Here is a 17730-nt window from a genome sequence, read left to right as displayed (position 1 = left end):
AGGTATACAAATCCAATAGCCTTTCACACATCATAAATAAGAGTCTCTACGAAGCTTGGAATTGAGGAAACTTTATAGCCGTTCTGTAAGATAGTTTTTCTGACTTTTCAAACATCCACCTCAAATGTTATTACTGCACTGGATGTGAAGGACAGAGTGTGACAGCCATGCATATACACAACCGCAGACGACTGAAGAAGCCAAAGCTTAATGGCATCTGGTTTGGAGCAAGCTATATTTTCAATGTCTCTTTTGATGGATGTCAGATTTCTGCTCATCTACTTAATAAATGAAAGCATAAGAAAGAGAGTTGGTGAGAATGATTATTTTGGGGTGCCTTTATGGCGCTCCCCCTTCACGCCGCCTGCGTGGTGTGATTTGTAGAGAGATTGAAAAGAGGCTGGCTGGTAGAGCAGAGACTGGAGCTTGATTTACACACGCTGTTAAATCACACAGACAGCTGGCTGCCGGCACTGCCCACCAGCCCGCCTCAGACACAGATCTATCTCCGTGCAGGAGCTCCTCTGCTTTCTGAACCTGATGGCAGCTGTAACACACATCCCAGTGCAGAGCCTCGCAGCTCCAGCCTGCTGTTGACAATGGTGGACGCTGTGCAGCAACTGAAGATAAATGATTTCCAGGCTGGGACGGCTTCAAGAGGAGAGTCGAACCCTCAGAAAGAGAGGGAGAAACTGTGACAGAGAAAAGAGAGAGGTTCAGAAGGAGCTGCTGGTCAGATGGCCATTGTTTGTGCTGGGATGGATAAATCTCCATGACTGAAAGCACAAAGACCGTCTGCAGTCCTGTCTCCCAGAGGAATATGGATGTTTTTCTTCTCAGTGCGGGAAAACAATTACAGTATTTGTTTGAATGCACCTGTTCTTTGCCTCTACATTGGGACTGAGTGGGAAACGCAGCCTGGTCCCTGTAGAAAACTTCAAAACCAAAGAGTTTCTCATGATATAATGAAATTTCTATCCAGCCGACGCAGGAAATTCAGTTTACTTATCTGGACGTGGTTCCACATTGTGTGGACGCAGTTAAATCCACAGATATATTCTAACACAGACAGACACTTCTTTATTCAGACAGTTTAATAAGTTATTTATACTCAGCCAGGGTAAAAGACACCAACAAAAGACTTATCACACTTTCACAAGAATCAGGACACGAGATAATATTTGAGAAGTTAACAAACACATCAATGTCAGCGGTGATGACTCTTACAAACAACAGTCAGGGTGACTCAACTCATTAAATTACATTTTGGCAAACTGTCGAACACACGAGCCATTAATTCCAGTCCATACAGACGCCAAATAAGACAAATTAGCTCTCCAGTCACTTTTATTTCACTCAAATTGGGAAACCTTACATTCTGATGCTGAACCACTTATTTTACAACTGCTACTTAATCCCAGTAACAGCAGAAAAGAAAGAAAGATTATTTCCCCTGGCCAGAGATTTTCAGACTGAATTTATCATGATTATTCTTGCCCTTTGAATTTCTCACAAGCTCAGTTTTAGCTGTGTTGCTCTTAGTGAAGAATCTCTTTCGCCTTAGCTCATAAAAGGGACCATTACCATCACCATTACTGGACGTCTTTTTAAAAAACATCAAGTTACATTATCAACATTTGCACAGTGTTTTATCCATAATTATTTTTACAAAGTAGCCTAATTCATAACAATACAATGAGAATTTGATCATAGTGCTCACACAGAGAAGCTTTTTAATGCAAAATGTGTTTTCAACTAAAATGGAAATGGTCTATTATCATTAAATTATACTACAGTACTTATCTTCTCCAAAGGCTGTTAAATTATATCGAAAACGTATTTATCTCCTGTTATCAGTGAGCTGTAATCATTTTTCATTTAATAGTCTTATTGTTGTCATGAGTGCCTGTTCTAAACCTGCCTGTTTGTTTGGTCTGTGGTGATGCTGGTTGCAGTTTTTTCTGAAACTGTAGAAGTGACCTGCAGTAATTGTGGTGCAGCAAGTAAAGGCCTGTTCACCTGTTTATTCATAGTTGATTAAAATTGAATGTCAAGTGTGTCCAAATTGCCCCAAATTCAATGCTGCACTACTTCCTTGAGCCTTTAGCAATACACATGGTGGATGGTTTTCAAGATATGCGAGCCACACACAGACTGACTTTAATTGATTAAAGTTGTTGCCTTTAGTCGAGCTGCCCTGCTGTTCTGGAATGTTGAATGCTGATCTCGTCCTGAAAACATGTTGCTTGATCAAGTCTTGCAGCACACAGAGAACTAGTTCATCTATATAGGGTAGAAATGCAGACAGGAAAAGAGCTCAGCCTCCCGGTGAAATTCCCAACAGTAACACACGCCTGTTTTCATGGCAGCATTGCAAACCGAGGCTGTCATCACCGAAACAACAAGGCCTCCTTTGCACAGTACACAGCTAGGAAAAAGCCCACTACACTACACTCACGTAATCACCAGCTGAGCACGATGCACCGTGGAGATAAAACGTTCCTGTGTTAGATCTAGCATTAAGCTTTAAACATAGCGTTCCATCTCTGAGGATCATCCAACAGTCTATCCAACATTTTCTGGCCTTTGACGTGGACTGAAAAATTATATTTGACACAAGTGTCAATCTGGACAGTGATCTGTCACATCCAGGCTAATTTCTCACATCTGAAATGTTGCAACCGACCTTTTTTAGCACAGGCTTAGTGTCACGGTGGCTTATTACTGGCATGAAGTACCTGGCAGCTGAACTGAGGCTGCTGCTGGGGACTTTTCTGTGCTTAATCTTATTAGTGCAAAAGGCTTCTTTTCTTGAGGCTACTATATGTTTTCTAAATAATTCAATGTCACCCATGAGTGACAGTAAAATGCGTATTCAGTTTTACTCACAGTGTCAGGTAGCTGCACGACCGCACCAAATAATGCACACTAGGTATTTATGTGCAAATCTGCATGACATTTATTGTAGGATTACGTTTCTTTAAATTGATCTGTGCTTTTCAGAAGCCTGACATTAATAATATGTTGTTTGACTCCAAACTTGCCCTCTGGCAGAGAGTTAGATGAGAAGACAGATAATTTACTATAAAGACCAATATAAATGTCTAAAACCACTATGAATTTCTCACATACATCATAGCATTGCTAAAATTAGAACTTTAACATTGCAACAGGAAGTTAATTGTAGAATGTATGTTCGAGGACTCAACCAGTAACCATTGAAACAAGGAAACCAAAATGTCAGATGTCACTTGAAAAAGCATTTTCTCAATATGTTACAAATGAGTGATAAACAGTGGTGGAGGTGGCACTAGAATATTTTATGTTAGTAACAGTTCAAATAGACAAAAAGTACAAGAAATTAAAAGAGCCACTTTACGTTTCCTCAGTGTCATTGTTTACTACATCATTATGGCTCAGTCTGGACAGTGGTCTCTTCCAAATCCATTTCAAATGTTACATCATCACCAGTGACACTGCTGAAGGAGGCGGGGCTAATTTTACCTGCCCGCTCCGATTGGATCAGTGGAGCAGTTCCCCTCTAGTTATTTATTACTACATATATGAACATGTAACACAATGAATTGTGAAAAGTACAGATGTTGTGTAGTGAAAATAAAAGTAACTGAACATAATTACATGAAAAATGTACTTAGGTAAATTAATTAAGTATATGTACTTCATAAAATTCCACCACTGGTCATAAAGGGTGCAGTGGAGGGACATTATGTCCAGAAAAAGTCCACCTATACAAGGACATGGTCTGTGTAGACAGTAGAGAGAGTCGAGTTCAGATGAATGATTATAACACTCGATTCAATTTATGTCTTTTTACTCAGTTCCAACATTATATCACAACACTGAAGCAAACGCTACAAAAGTAGAGCCGTGTACAGCCGCACATTACAGAATAAAATGAATATCCTATATGTACAGTCCTGAAAAAACTGAACATTATAAGTGAAGGATTTATATCAGGGCTGTTATACAAGGATCTTCTTGATTGCGACTCATTTGTGACTCATAGTGACTCATGAAGAGGTGGATTGCGTCAGATTTGCTCGTTTTGTTCCATCTTTCCACAGTAAATTGTCGTCAAAAGTGTCTCGCAAACTCGATTGATCCAAATACAGGACTAGACTTCTATCCAACCATTATCTAGCGGCTTATCTTTTCAGGTTTACTGGGGGGCTGAAGCCAATCCCATCTGACATTGTGCAAGGGGCAGAGTACACCCTGGTCAGGTCTTCAGTGTGTTGCAGGATCAACATACAGAAACAATCTTTCACGCTCACATTCAATAAATAAGCCCTGTCCCAATTCCTCTCCGTTGGCCCTACTCCTATATATGGAGGGCCACTTCCAAAGGGAGCCACAAGGTAGAGGGCAAGAAAATCTGTAAACTTAATATTCAGGACATGAAAGTAGCGATAGTCATAGTGATTCAATTACATTGACATTTGCTACTGGATTAAAATAATATATTCTGCTGGATTTAAATAATTTTTCATGGTTATTTTGCAAGATTTCATACATACAGCAGTCACCATGTTGATTTGCTTTGTCTGTTCCTAAAGCAATCAGGAATTTTAGTCTGCTTCTTTGTTTTTTAGGAGGGTCCTAGATACACTACGGTTGAAGAGGTGTTTGAAGGGCCAGATGGCCACTACCCCTACATCCCTTAGAGAACTTGGACAACACCACCCCTTCACAGCCACACACAAAACCAAGAGATAGGGCCAAGTAGTCAGGCAAGGGGTGAATTGGGCCAGTGCCTTAGAGTCTCCATTAAACCTAACCACACTCTGCTTGTCTTTGGACTGTGGGAGGTAGCAAAAGTAGCAGGATCTAAAACTAAAATTTACACATCTAAAAATAGCTGAAAAAAGAAAACTGTGTATTCCTTTAAACACATGAGCTTTGTTTGATAATCGACAAACTGAAGATGAGTGTCTGAGGATCACTCACCTCATAAATCCACGATTATCCAATAAACATCCCTCTGCCAGAACGACACAATTAAAGAGTGGAGAGTCATTAACGGAAATTCTGAAATCATCTGCATAAAATCATCTCATTTACTTTGCAAGCTCATCTGTCTCTTCCTCTTCTCATATCAGCACCGGGGTTCTTGTTCCTGACCCTATCTCCATCACATTACGTTGTCCATCCCCCATCCAATCCACTTTTTATCCACCCCGCTTCATCTTGATTTCCTACTTTCCTGTCACTAATTAGGTTACACCAGCGCCAGTTCATGGAGGAGCTGTCAAGCCGAACGATTAAACTTTCAAGGTCGTGGAGGTGGCAAAGATAGAAATGAACGGTTGGTATGAAAACTCAATATTATGCTTTATGTGAAGACCTCACCTACACAGTCTTATGTGATCGGGGATATATAAAAATATATATATATACAAAGCATGAGGTGTGTGATTGCTTCCCTTTATCTACACTATTTTATCAGCTTGGCAACTTGGCAGCTTAATATATTCCTCCTATTCATTGTCCAACACTTTCAGAATTTACGGTTTAATAAGCTTATAAATAATCCCCCTTGTGTCTACAGATACAAAGAAGGTTAGCGAATGTCACTGCACGGCCATCAATACTGTGGCAGGTTCAGTGACGGCGAGCAAATGGCTCCTGCCCCTTCGATATCTCGGCTAAACATTTTTACATCCCGGGAGACATCTCTGCGAGAGGTTTCATTCTGACTCATCCTCTCTCTGTTCCCGCTGCCACCACTGCCGCTGTGACCACAGTAAAGATCAGCTCGCTGCTTCCATCTATAAACATCCTTTGGTCTCTCTTCGGTAAACATCAGCAGCCCCTGTTCCCTCTCTCGTCCTCACTGAGCTGCAAGTCGCTCCATCTTCCTCTGTTTCTCCCCAGGCCGCTCAAGCTCTCTCCAGAGGGCACTTTATCTATAGCACTGGCAGGCGGGCAGTATATATTACAGCCATTTACAACCAGCTGATACACCTTTGACCGTTTCACTTCACAGGTCGCTCTAATGATCAGCCGCCTGCGGACACATATCTTTAACAATGCTGAAAAACTGTCTGCATCATCGAAAGGCCTCGCCGTCCTAGTCTGGTTATATTGTACAGATGTTTGCGCGACTGTTAACAACTTTGCTCTCAAATATAGGTTTTATGCTCTGCGGTGCACTGAACAAAGGGATACTGAAGATTGCAGTTCCTGTTGTCAACACTTTTTAGTCAGTAATCATCTTTTTTAAGAAAGCAACAACAAGAAAAGGCTATTGTCAAAAATGTCCCACCTCATATCAAGCTACCTGGGTAGCTGGGTGTTTGTTGAACTTGTATTCATTCTGAAGACTTTTTACCAAAATAGATGAAAACGTTTCAATAAAGGAACAAAATACAAAGAAAATGTTTCCAGTAGTTAGTCAGGCAAAAAAAAAAAAAAAGTGATGCTTGAACTAATTGATAATAAATGGACAAATGTCAATGGGAAACACATTGTGATAACTTCCCTTTTCTCTTGCTGGTGATGTTGATTGTTTTAGATAGGTAGATATATAGATGGATAGATAGATGGATAGATAGATGGATAGATAGATAGGCAGGCTACTATATTTCACTTGGACCAAAATGCTAATATTAATGGGAGGGATTATAACACTGCTGAATTTGAAATTCTAAAGTTGATGATGGTTTGACTCTTAATATTGAAATACACTACTCTCAAGGATTTCAACAAAATTAAACAAATTACCCATTTTATTTTCTTCTCTTATTTTTTCAATCCACTTGAAACATTGCATGCCCCTGGGTGGATGATAGTTAAAAGATAATGGTGGAGTAATTGGTGGGGAGGATCGACCTGATGAGAGATGGAAATCAGATTTGAACTAATGATCTGTTGAGCAGAGACACCAGGTGTCAAAACAGTGTGAATTACTGTTCCTCTATTGATTCCTGACGCATTTTTATTCAAGCTTATGTTTGCTGTGATTTTATGTGACATACAGACGCTTTGGTGAAAAAGAAAAGTCAGACGAGACATTAATAGTGAGAAATGGCCTTTTCATTGTTCATATAGTTTTGCAGTGGAAATGAAGGGCATAGAGGTTGATGTGCAGTCCAATAACCACTGACCTTTTAGGTCTGTTTTCTTTTTCAGTGGCTCATAAGAAATATATCTTCGTGTTCAGATGATTCTTCACCAGCCACCAGTTTGTTTCAGCTGCTTTATGCCAGACATATAATGTACACTTGGCTTATCTGTCCACGTTCACTGGATTTCAGCTTATGGGCTTTGATGAGAGCCGTGAGACTCATTCACAAAGTCCATGTGCGGGCCAACAATGATAAGAACGAGCTGACATTGTCTGACAATGTGCTGCAGAGTGGACATTTATAGACTTTATTCACAACAGACATTTTGACATGTCACAGCAGTAAAAACTCGGGTGTAACCAACCATTCTCCCAAATGTTTGAGCATGAGTTATTGTGACATCATCTGTGACTCTTGCCACAGTAAAATCACAGTGTTCCTTTTCCTACAGAAGAAAGCAACCAGTATAAGCCTTGGCTGCAGATGTAAAACACAGCTGTTGTGCACTTAAATTCGACTTTATACAATGAAACCACTGCTTACATGCCTAGGACAAGCTGTTATTCTGCAACTAACAACCAAATGCTCCCTGTTTAAACCAGCAGGTGCACCCCCTGTATACGTAGTAGTATGGATGTTTCTCAGCAGTGGGACACACTGATAAAACATTTACTTGTACTTGGTATTAATAGAAACATGAGGTCCTGAGTTGCAGAAAGAGTTTGACAAAAGTAGTTTCCTCATTTCTGGCTGGCAAACATTAATGTTTGCCTTCTGAAATTACTTATTCTGACACATGTAGCCAGTTTTATAATTAAATTAACATTAGCAGCAGGAGTTGGTTGAAAATTATCACATTTTATCTCTTATATGGAAAGTAATATTCCACTGACATAATAGAACTTTTTCACAGCAGACACCTGCCGTTTTCATAGAAAAATGCTATAATAACATAAATGGTGGCTCCGTTGTAGAAAATGTGTTCTGCTGTCCGTATTTATCTGTATGGCATTAACTGTTCCAGTGTTATTACACTGATACAGAAAAAAGGACCCATATACTGTAATGGACCTCACATCTGGAATGACAAACACATCCATCAGCTAATATTTTGCTGACGTTTCTACATGACAGCAGGGTTAGTAGATGGAGATTCACTGAATGAGTTAACACTTATAATTAGGTTTTCCCTCTGCCCTCAAGGAATAGTTTGACATTAGGTGCCATCTAGTAAAATCCATGCATGGGCATCAGCTCAGTCTCCACATCGTTTGACAGCCTGTCAGATTAAAGTCAACAACATTTTAAACCAAAATCAGCTCTCAAAAATGTCCTCCTCAAGAGTGTGTTGATAAATGTTTATATTTTGTGCTGTTAAACAGCTCTCGCTCCTCTGAAACAGGCTGACGCAAACATCTGAGGGGGACAACTGACGAAATATTTAACCGCTTCTAAGCCAGCTGCTCATAAAACCACCACTTATCTTCAGAGTTAAGATTTAACCTTAACACAGAACACATGTAGACATTATAATCAAACTAGTGCATAGCCTGTTGTTAACTTGCCCAGTCATTTTGTATTATTTCTATACTGTACGTTGTGTGCAGAGCTTTTTATAATGGTGCAAGAGTGAAGTTCGAATAGATTTCAAACTGTTCATTTTACCTGGTTAATCTGCACTGATATATTATATTATATAAGGTTTTTCATAAAATATATACTATTTTATTTCATAAAACTGTCCATGTGTGTGGCTTATAGCATTGCAACAACTGCCTCCTGTGTGAGGATCCAGTTAATCTTTCAGGACTGAAATCTGCCCTCAAACTCGAGATGAATGTTTTGTCATAATTGTCAGGCTGTAGTCACTGTCATGCCAGCGGCACGGTGAGGAAAATTTAGAACAGCAGATTTACAGACACCGGCCCTCGCCGACGCAGCCATAGTATTACAAGAGTTACGAAGTAAGCACAACTAATATCCTCTATAACAGCTTCACCAGATGTTATATCACATGTTGGACATCTCATGAGCGGTATTGGTGGATAGACACAAGACATCACTGCAGTTTCAAATGTTCCTGCCATCACCATCTGTTTCATTAATGCCTGTGGGGACTTCTTTTATGGTACTTCCTTCAGCCTTGAGGTAGACGCCGTTTCAAGAGAGGCAGCTCATCAAAATGACTGACAGGTGTTATAGAGCGGACCTGACCGACTGCTGGGGCTGGAACTGACAATATGCTTCCTGCCATAGTGTAAAGTGTGATTTTTTTTATCTGTTGCCTTAACAAAGAAACATTATAAACAAGGATGAGAAAACTGGCTGTTTACGTTCATCACAATTTATACTACATAAGTGCAAGTGAATAACAAATGCGGAACCACAGTCACAGATGTTTTATGATTATTTTTTTCTCTAACAATATGTATAATACAGAGAAATGTTCCTTGAGGTCTTCAGGGACTTTGACTAAGACCTTTACATATAAATAGGTGATGGTGAATAAGCCCCACACGCGGCAGAGAGAAAAAACATTTGAATCCTTTTATAGGTCAACAACGCCTGATGGAAATCTAACAGAGTCGCTGGGATTTTCGAAGCCATATCTCAAGAAAACCTCCGTCTAGTTTAAATATTGAAAGCCTTCACATTTACATTCAGCTCTTCACAGTGCCTGGAGCCTCTGGCTTCTCATCTCCAACACCTGGTTTCCCTGTTGGGTCGGCTCAAAGTTGCTGGCAGTCCAGCAGAGCGACCTGATTATTAGTAAGATCATACTGTCACAGGCTTGATCCTCCGCCGGGTTCACACTTCACAGCTGTTCTTAATCCTCGCTGAACTGTGCTAGAGCAAGATAGTGAGACCTACTCTGGTACAGAGGCGCTGCGAGTCACAACTCTGCCCTCAGATCTCCTCTCGTAAAATGTATACATGCATGTCTAAAGGGTATATGTGAGGAAACAGTTGTATAATTACCCTGCAATGGTAGTAATATGGTGATTGAGTGTGCTGGAGAGTAAAGATAAAAGTGTTTTTAACGCAGGGATGGGTAATTGTAGCTGTTCATCAAAATTGTTCAAGGGTGTTAAATGCTGCCCACAGCTAATGTGCATGTCCTTGGAAAAGCTGTGTACATAAAGCATGTTTATCAGGAATGGAATCAGATGTGTCTCAAACTCTGAGTGCACAATAACTCTGTGACCTTTTCTGCACAGTTTTAAGTTTGAGCATTACAGAGAATCACATTCTGTGCAGAAGCATCCCCAGCTCCTCTCTGCTTCATCTGACACAACAAACCGCTGTTATTTGTGTTAAGAAAGTGGTCTTTTAAAATCTAATATCAGTCACCCTCCAGACAAGAGAATCAATACCTGATGAGCATTAAGTTTCTGAACCGGTTTGTTCTCTTGGCGCTATAGCGTGCCTTCCATGAAAAATACATTTGTTTCCCCGCTCTAAGACTGCTGAAGGTCGAGGTGTGAATTTACTGCAGACGTTTGTCTTGCTTGTTTGGTGCAGGCCACTTCGTCAGTGTTAATTTGGTAAAGAAGGGAGGTGCATCCAACAGCCTCCCCCCAGTTTATTAACATTCGAGACTGCAATGCAAAAAAAACGTGATCATCACAGATGAATGCAACATTCATTCAGGATCTGGCAGTGCGGTGAGGGCGATGTTGGGTGAGGTGGGATGGTGCTGTTCGGTGGGGTTGGGAGAATTCCCAAAGGCCTACTTGTAGCCCCCACAGGAGTATGTCATCATTTTGTTCTTATCATCTTTACAAGATAGAAACTATAATGGTGGCCAGTAGAGCCACAACAACACTAAAGCCCAATAACTCACATACTCATAAATATTAGTCCCCTAAATATGCCTGAGTTTTCTTTTTCAGCATAATCCATGAATTGTTCTGAGAATATCAATGAAAATTATGAATAACGCCTGATCTTGCAATGTCAAAGAAAGAGAAAAAAATCCTGGATCACCTGCCTGATGAGCTCTGCATCAAAATTAAATGGGTTCTTCCCTGAACCATCATGCATCCTCCCACCTGGTTTTGTGGTAGTCCATTCAGTACTTTTTGTGTTATCCTGATCACAATCAAACGCAGATGAAAACACAACCTGGACATAACAAATCTAAACAATCTCTAGTCATGTCATAATAACTGGTTGATGCTAAATTTAGATAATAGAACATTGAGTTTAGTAAACATTAGATAATAGTAGTAGTAGAGTAATTTGTACAGTGCAGGTCACAATCGTGAACTTGAGCCAAAACAAGTTCATTAACATTTCTTCAGCCATCAGTTTTTGGTGTCTGACTGTCGTGCATCATCTGGTTGGACTTAGCCATCATCCTCACTCACATGTAAATTCACTGTTACAGTTTGTCACATCACAGCAAGAAGGACTCAGGTTTGAGTCTAAGCATTAACATTCTTTGTGTCCAGCTGTTCTTCATAGATGAGTTCCTTTCTCTTTCTTCTATTTCTCCTTCCATGCATTGCATGCTGGGATGTATATATGCCCTTTTTGGACCCTATATGACTGTACTCTGTAATTCGGCCTCAACAGTCACGTACCTCGAAATAAATACAGTGCTGCTGGTTGGATAGCAACTCTCAAAGATATTTTCTCATGACATTTTCTACATTCACCAAACTCCAGCAAATACACCATATGAACTGTCTATTGTAAAAACGGTAGGATTGTTCTTCCAGTGAGAATGTCCTTGTGAGATGCCTGGAAGTCTTAGGAAAGTCATAGTGTTGTGTTATTTGTAACCATAGTATCCTCTCTGGTGCAAACACATGTCAGGTTACACTGAGTAAAGATTATCAAGGCTAAAGTCATGGTATACTGATTTAATACCGTCCTCAAAAACTGCAGTAGCACTGTGTACAAACTTCTTGTATTGTGGGTTCGATCACACTAGAATGAGGCTGTTTTTTTATGAGAATTTTAATTATATCATCAAACATCATCATTTGTCCTCAAGTAAAACTCTAAAGGATGAATATTTCCCTTTCATTCCTGTAAAAACAAAACAATCCATTAGTGTGTATCAAAGAGTCAGAATTGCTGAAGTAACTTTACAAGCCAACAACACAGATGAATAAGGCTGGCTACAGCAGTCTCCCTGTGGTAGTCTGGTGTGTGCCACAGAAATCTTGCCACCCTCCTGTAGCTGTGCTTTGCACAGATGAAAATATTGAACAAGCGTCTGCACTCCTCAAAAACGTGGACGGCCAGTCTGCTTTAAATTATGCAAGTAGTCTGAGTGAGAGAACAAGAAAAGGAACCTTATTTTTTTTTACCGTGGCCCCTGTGTCAGTGTTATTATTTTATTTTTGTGCTGTATCATATTATCCCGCCTGATCTGCTGCCGTGGCTAAGCTAAAGCACAGGAAGGCAGTGAGCGCCTGAGGAGGATATTAAACAGGTTTCCTTATTTGGGAATAATTCTCCATCTGCAGCGCTGCCCCTTGGTTGAGTATTCTGTCCTACACAGTGTGCTACAGCAGCATCACCACCCAGTCACCCATCAGTGATCAAACCCCTACAACTGAATATATATGCACATGTGCCTCTGGCTCAGAATAAGAAGCCCTGTATGTGAGGATCTCACTCACAATTAATGACATTGAAAAGGCACCACTTCAGCAATTAAGAAGTCTCTAATTGAAGAGTGAACCAAGTGGGGGAAAAAATCATTGTCTATTTCCTTTTGCTACCCAAGTTAATGAAAGTACATTTGCTGATTTTTAATTAAAAAGTAAATAAAGTATTATTAATATCAATTGGTATCAATATCAATTGGTCCAATAACTTTTAAATGATTCCATGAAAAAAACCTTTACAGCCAGTGAAAGACCAATAAAGCCTTTATCTTGTACACAATACTTTATCAAAGAATCACATATAAAACACACGTCTTTCAAGAGAAAGCTTAAACAGCTGTTTTCATTCTCATTACGTTGATGCTCCCATTGGTTGCACCTTCTGACTTTGTCACGTTAAATCCCCGGACTACTAAGAACATTCGAGCAACAGAAAAAACACAACAGCACACAGACCCTTAAATTCAAGATTAGAACAACACACAATTCGAAAATATATCCTCTAATCTTGCAGTAGTTGCCTTTTTTCATTTGTACAATTAGAAAAAATACACAGTTAACTGAATTCACTGAATGCTTTTACAAACTCACGAGGGATACTGTATTTTGCACCATGACTGCTTTGGATATAGCACTGCTCTGTCGTCTGCTCTAAGTGTCTGCAGTGTCCTGTGTGCCATTAAGCAGTAGATGTGATGATCTCCTGTGTGTCCACATGAGAGTTCACATGCCCTAAAGCTGTGGAACATTGTGCCCTGCCAGCGTCCTGAGGGTCATACATATTCACATCGACATCTCCAAGATTCTGCTCACCACTCTGTCATGTGTGTTCACATGTCGTCACCTCGGGGAGGGGCGTCTGGTCCTGCATGACCACTTGAGGGGGGGTGGGGACAGGGCGAGCGTGGGCCACCGAGTTTTTCTGCAGCTCGACCCCGAAGGCGGGGGGAGCGCTCTGCAACTGTCTCCTGTACTGGACAAAGCTGCAGGTCTTTAGGATGATGGCCAGGACGTTCTTCCCTATCAGGATCCCCGACACCCTGGCATCCCGGTACAGAATCATGTTCCCACCGCGGATGAAGAGCGTGATGATGTTGATGGTCACCAAGCTGAGGATGGGATACAGGAGCATCTTGTGGGGCACGATGTTGATGCCCTGCATGCTGATCTCGCTCAAGGACACGCAGGGCAGCACGAGCAGGAGGATGTAGCAGTAGAAGAACATCAGACCCTCTGCCCACAGAGGGAGCCCCTTTTTCTGAGGCTCCCACAGGTTGGCCTGGATGTCCAGTATGTCCAGCAAGTCCACCACTACCCAGAAGAGACGGTTGCGGATCTCCTCGCGCTTCTTGAAGGCGCGCACATACTCCATGTGGTCGATAGCAACCAGTACCACGAACAGCACCGGGATGCAGATGGACAGCAGCAGTGTTAGCGCCTTCCTCGCAAGAGCGTCCAAGCTCTTCCTGTCCGCCTTGTAGTTTTGATACACAAAGTAGACCTTGATCTCCAGCACGAAGATGTAAAGGAACCACAAGATCATGGCATAGCCTCGCTTAGCCGTGCGCACCTCAGCACCCACCCACACCGCTACGTAACGCAGCACGATTAGGAAGCAGATGTCTCCCACCATCACCATGATGCATATGCCAATCTTGCGTGGTCCGTGGTTCTGCTCCACCAGGTAGGCATCAATCAGCGCCATGCTGCTCATGATCAGAATGGTGGAGAGGCACACGTGGGGCTTGTTGGTGGGAGGTGGGGGTACCATCCTTGCCTGGCTGATGGGAGGAGGACGAGAAGGAGAAGTAGGAGTGTTGTTGAGGACAGTAGTGCAACGGCTCCTCGGTTTGTCCAGTGAGGAGGCAGATCAGATAGTGCTGCTAGACAGTTGTGTTCCCCTCCATTGCCTCTGCCTTGGCCAGAATCCAGGATGCATTAATAGGATTCTCACAGATAACTTCAATCAATCTGCACTTGTGCCCAAGCCACCTGCCGAGTAGACAGTATCCCTCATTTAGTAAATGATGTTCATTGGCAAACGGTAAACATACAGGTTCACTTGTGCAAAAAATGAATAAATCCCAGGATGTGTCTGCCTTTCACAACCTGATAACCATTCACTGAACAGTTTATTCAACGAGTTCCAATTTCTGTTATCAAAAGAGGAAAAAGTTGCTGCAATGTGCTCTCATAACACTCAGCACCCTTGTATTCATACAGGCTTAAGCCTCAGAGATAAGAATCCAGCTGAATACTCACTTGTGTCCCTCTTTGTACTTTATCCTAATGACTGGCAGCGAGCGATCATCCATGAGACTGTGCGGGGAGATCACGAAGCCCATCTGTAATCCACAGGGGGAGAGAGGAGAAAACGCGCAGGATCCTCTCCTTCTCCGATTGCCGTAAATCCACCAGTCATGGATGTATTTCTGTTTTCTTTTCTTTCTTTTCACACGAAAGAGAAATCCCCCAAAAAATTGCTGCCGTAATCCACTTTCTGCTCAGAGTGAATAAGGAGGAGGCATCTTAATGGTCACAAACACTGCTCTCAATTTCTGCAACTAAGAATAGAGGTTAGTTTGTGTTGTGCTCAGATAGAGGGTTTCTCCAAAAAACTGAACAGGAAAAAATGGTAAAGTTAGCAGAAAAACTAGTCCTGCTGAAAAGCGAATCTGCTCTCCAGAAGTTTTCCTCTCCAGCATTCACCATCCCCGGACAAGAAAATGAAATATCGTGCAACTGTAAATTTCAAAGTGCTGAATCTTACAGTGTGTGTGTGACTGTCCTTCCTCTCTCAGCTGTTTGCATGTGTGTTCCTGTACATGTGTGTGTGAGCTGGTCTCCACGCTTCGTTGTGGCTGTAAAATGCTGCCCCCTGGCTCGATCCTGGACACTGCGCTGTTTGCTGTCTCTTGCCTGAGCAGCTTCTTTGCCAGGGACACCAGTATCAGCAGCTCCGATTCCCCTGTCGTCTCCCCCCAACGTGCTCTCCCAGCACCACCGGCACTGTGATACTCCAACACTGCCTGCCTCTCCGCCCGTCCTTCTCTTCTGCACTTCTCAGCTCTCTCTCTCGAAGTCAGAGAGATGCTCCTCTGGTTCGTTCAGACACACTCCTGGGTTTCTCTCTCTCTCTCTCTCTCTCTCTCTCTCTTTTTCTCTGTATGTGTCTGGCTCGCAGCTACCCTCCTCTTCCTTCTCCCTCCTCTGCTCAAGTAAAGGCACTTGCTGTGTGGAGGTGACGCTCAGCAGACCACAGCTGCAGAGAGGGAAAAGAGGTAGAGAGAGGGAGAGAGAGAGAGAGAGAACACTTTTCCAGGGGGTGGAGAAAGGCAGGGAGGGGAGGGAAGACGAGCCAGCCTTTTGCAGCTTAGCTGAATGCACAACTTCTCCCTCTCAACCTCTTTTTTTTCTTCGCTCACATCCCTCTCTTCTATTCACATTAGTGTCTTGTGCTGATATCCTCTTTTCTTGGGCTGTTTAAAAAAAATTTGGGCTCCTAGAAAAAAAATAACAGCCCTGCTTTTCCTTCATCTTTGAGAAGCCCATTAAGGTTCCGTGCATTTTCTTGAGGTGCAGGGATGAAAAGTGATCCAGAGAGGGGATGGGAGTGAGGTGGGAGGGGGTGGAGGAGAGGAGATGCTCTCCAGTGTGGGATGCAGGAAGCCAGCTTCCCAGCAGGCTGTGTGTCTGCAGTCTGGGGAGATGTAGAGGGGAGGCAGGGAGGGAGGGAGGGGTGAGGCGTGCAGTGGCTCCTCCTGACAGAGAGTCTTTCTATTGATCTACTGACAGAGCAGTGAATCTCGGTGAGACTGAGACGGGGCCCCCGAGAACCAGAAGCGATGAGGGGATATAGGGTGGGAGATGGGGAGGTTTACAGATATGAGGAGAGCGAATGAGAAAGAGGGAATAAAAAAAAATTAGATGAGGAGTGACATGATGAGAGAAGGAGAAGAGAGAAGCAGGTGATGTGCAGGGTGGGAATAAATGTCAGGGGAATATTTTTATCCTCTGAGATGTAATAATGCCCAGGCCGGACCATCATTCTTATGCAAAACATCTCTTTTTATAACGGAAGGAAAAGGTTGGAGTGTTCGCTGTGCGTTGCAGCGTGCACAACACCACCACCTCTGTTTATCCAGCTGGGCCAATTAGAGATAATCCTTCCTCAGAGGAACCAAACCGCTTTTTATTACTTCAGTGCGAAGCCATTTACCGCTCACTTCATGAATCCCAGTTATTGAGGAGTCAAAAGTATTGGTTTTCTGTGCTGTGTTGCTGCACTTTTCATCCAACTGTGTGATGACAACTAAACATAATTGCAATCAATCGCGGCAGATTTCTTACAGCCATGAATAGATCTGGTTACAGATTTACCAGCTGTGGATCCGCTGACAGCTGCCATCATGGCTGTTTATGGCTTCTGTCTCGCCTTCACCATGGGCAGCATATGGACGTTTTATTTCTGAGAATTGAAAAGTGGAAAATAAGAAAAAAAAAAGATATTTGCTTTTCACTGAGCCGCTTCCTTATGAAGATTTCCTCTGGATTTATCGACGATAACTGAGCCTTAACAAGTGCAGTGATGGATTATATTCTTCAAATTGTAAAGTTGATGTTACTTGCTCGACATTTTTTTGCTTTTTGATGCAGTGTCTGAAACACATGAAAGGCTTCAATTTAATTCCAATAAGTGCTGAAATGTTATCACAACACGTATAACAGATTGTTAGTCGCTGGCTCAGCGGATAGAAAAATTGGTGTTGTGTAATGAGCAGTCACAGGTCTATGACGAAGTATGATGACCATGTTGAAGAAAAATGTGAATTAAGGAATAGAGTTGTAATATTACAAGAATAAAGAAGTAATTTAGAAGAAACTAGAAATATTATTAGTGAGTTAAAATTGTAATATTTCATAAACGTTTTTTCCGTAACTTTATGAGAATACAGTTGTTATATTACATATATAAAGTCATAAAACTATTGGAAAAAAGTAAAAAAAAGCTAGCGAAA

General features: G+C 41.9%; 1 protein-coding gene across 1 annotated transcript; it reads right to left on the bottom strand.

Moving 5' to 3' along the window:
- Positions 1 to 12395: 12395 nt before the first annotated feature.
- Positions 12396 to 16275, bottom strand: LOC109630379 (transmembrane protein 121). The gene is made up of 2 exons (XM_069539033.1): positions 14975 to 16275; positions 12396 to 14704 (listed from the first exon to the last, which is right to left on the bottom strand). Exon 2 carries the CDS (start codon positions 14481 to 14483, stop codon positions 13533 to 13535), a length of 951 nt encoding a protein of 316 aa, XP_069395134.1. The 5' UTR covers positions 14484 to 14704; positions 14975 to 16275; the 3' UTR covers positions 12396 to 13532.
- Positions 16276 to 17730: the final 1455 nt, after the last annotated feature.

The sequence above is a fragment of the Paralichthys olivaceus genome, chromosome 14 (genome assembly GCF_024713975.1).
Source record: "Paralichthys olivaceus isolate ysfri-2021 chromosome 14, ASM2471397v2, whole genome shotgun sequence".
NCBI lineage: Eukaryota > Metazoa > Chordata > Actinopteri > Pleuronectiformes > Paralichthyidae > Paralichthys > Paralichthys olivaceus.
This window is presented reverse-complemented; position numbering and strand designations above follow the sequence as displayed.

Coding starts and splice junctions, on each gene's coding strand:
- LOC109630379 (XM_069539033.1), bottom strand. CDS start 14,483: ATGGTACCCCCACCTCCCACCAACAAGCCCCACGTGTGCCTCTCCACC.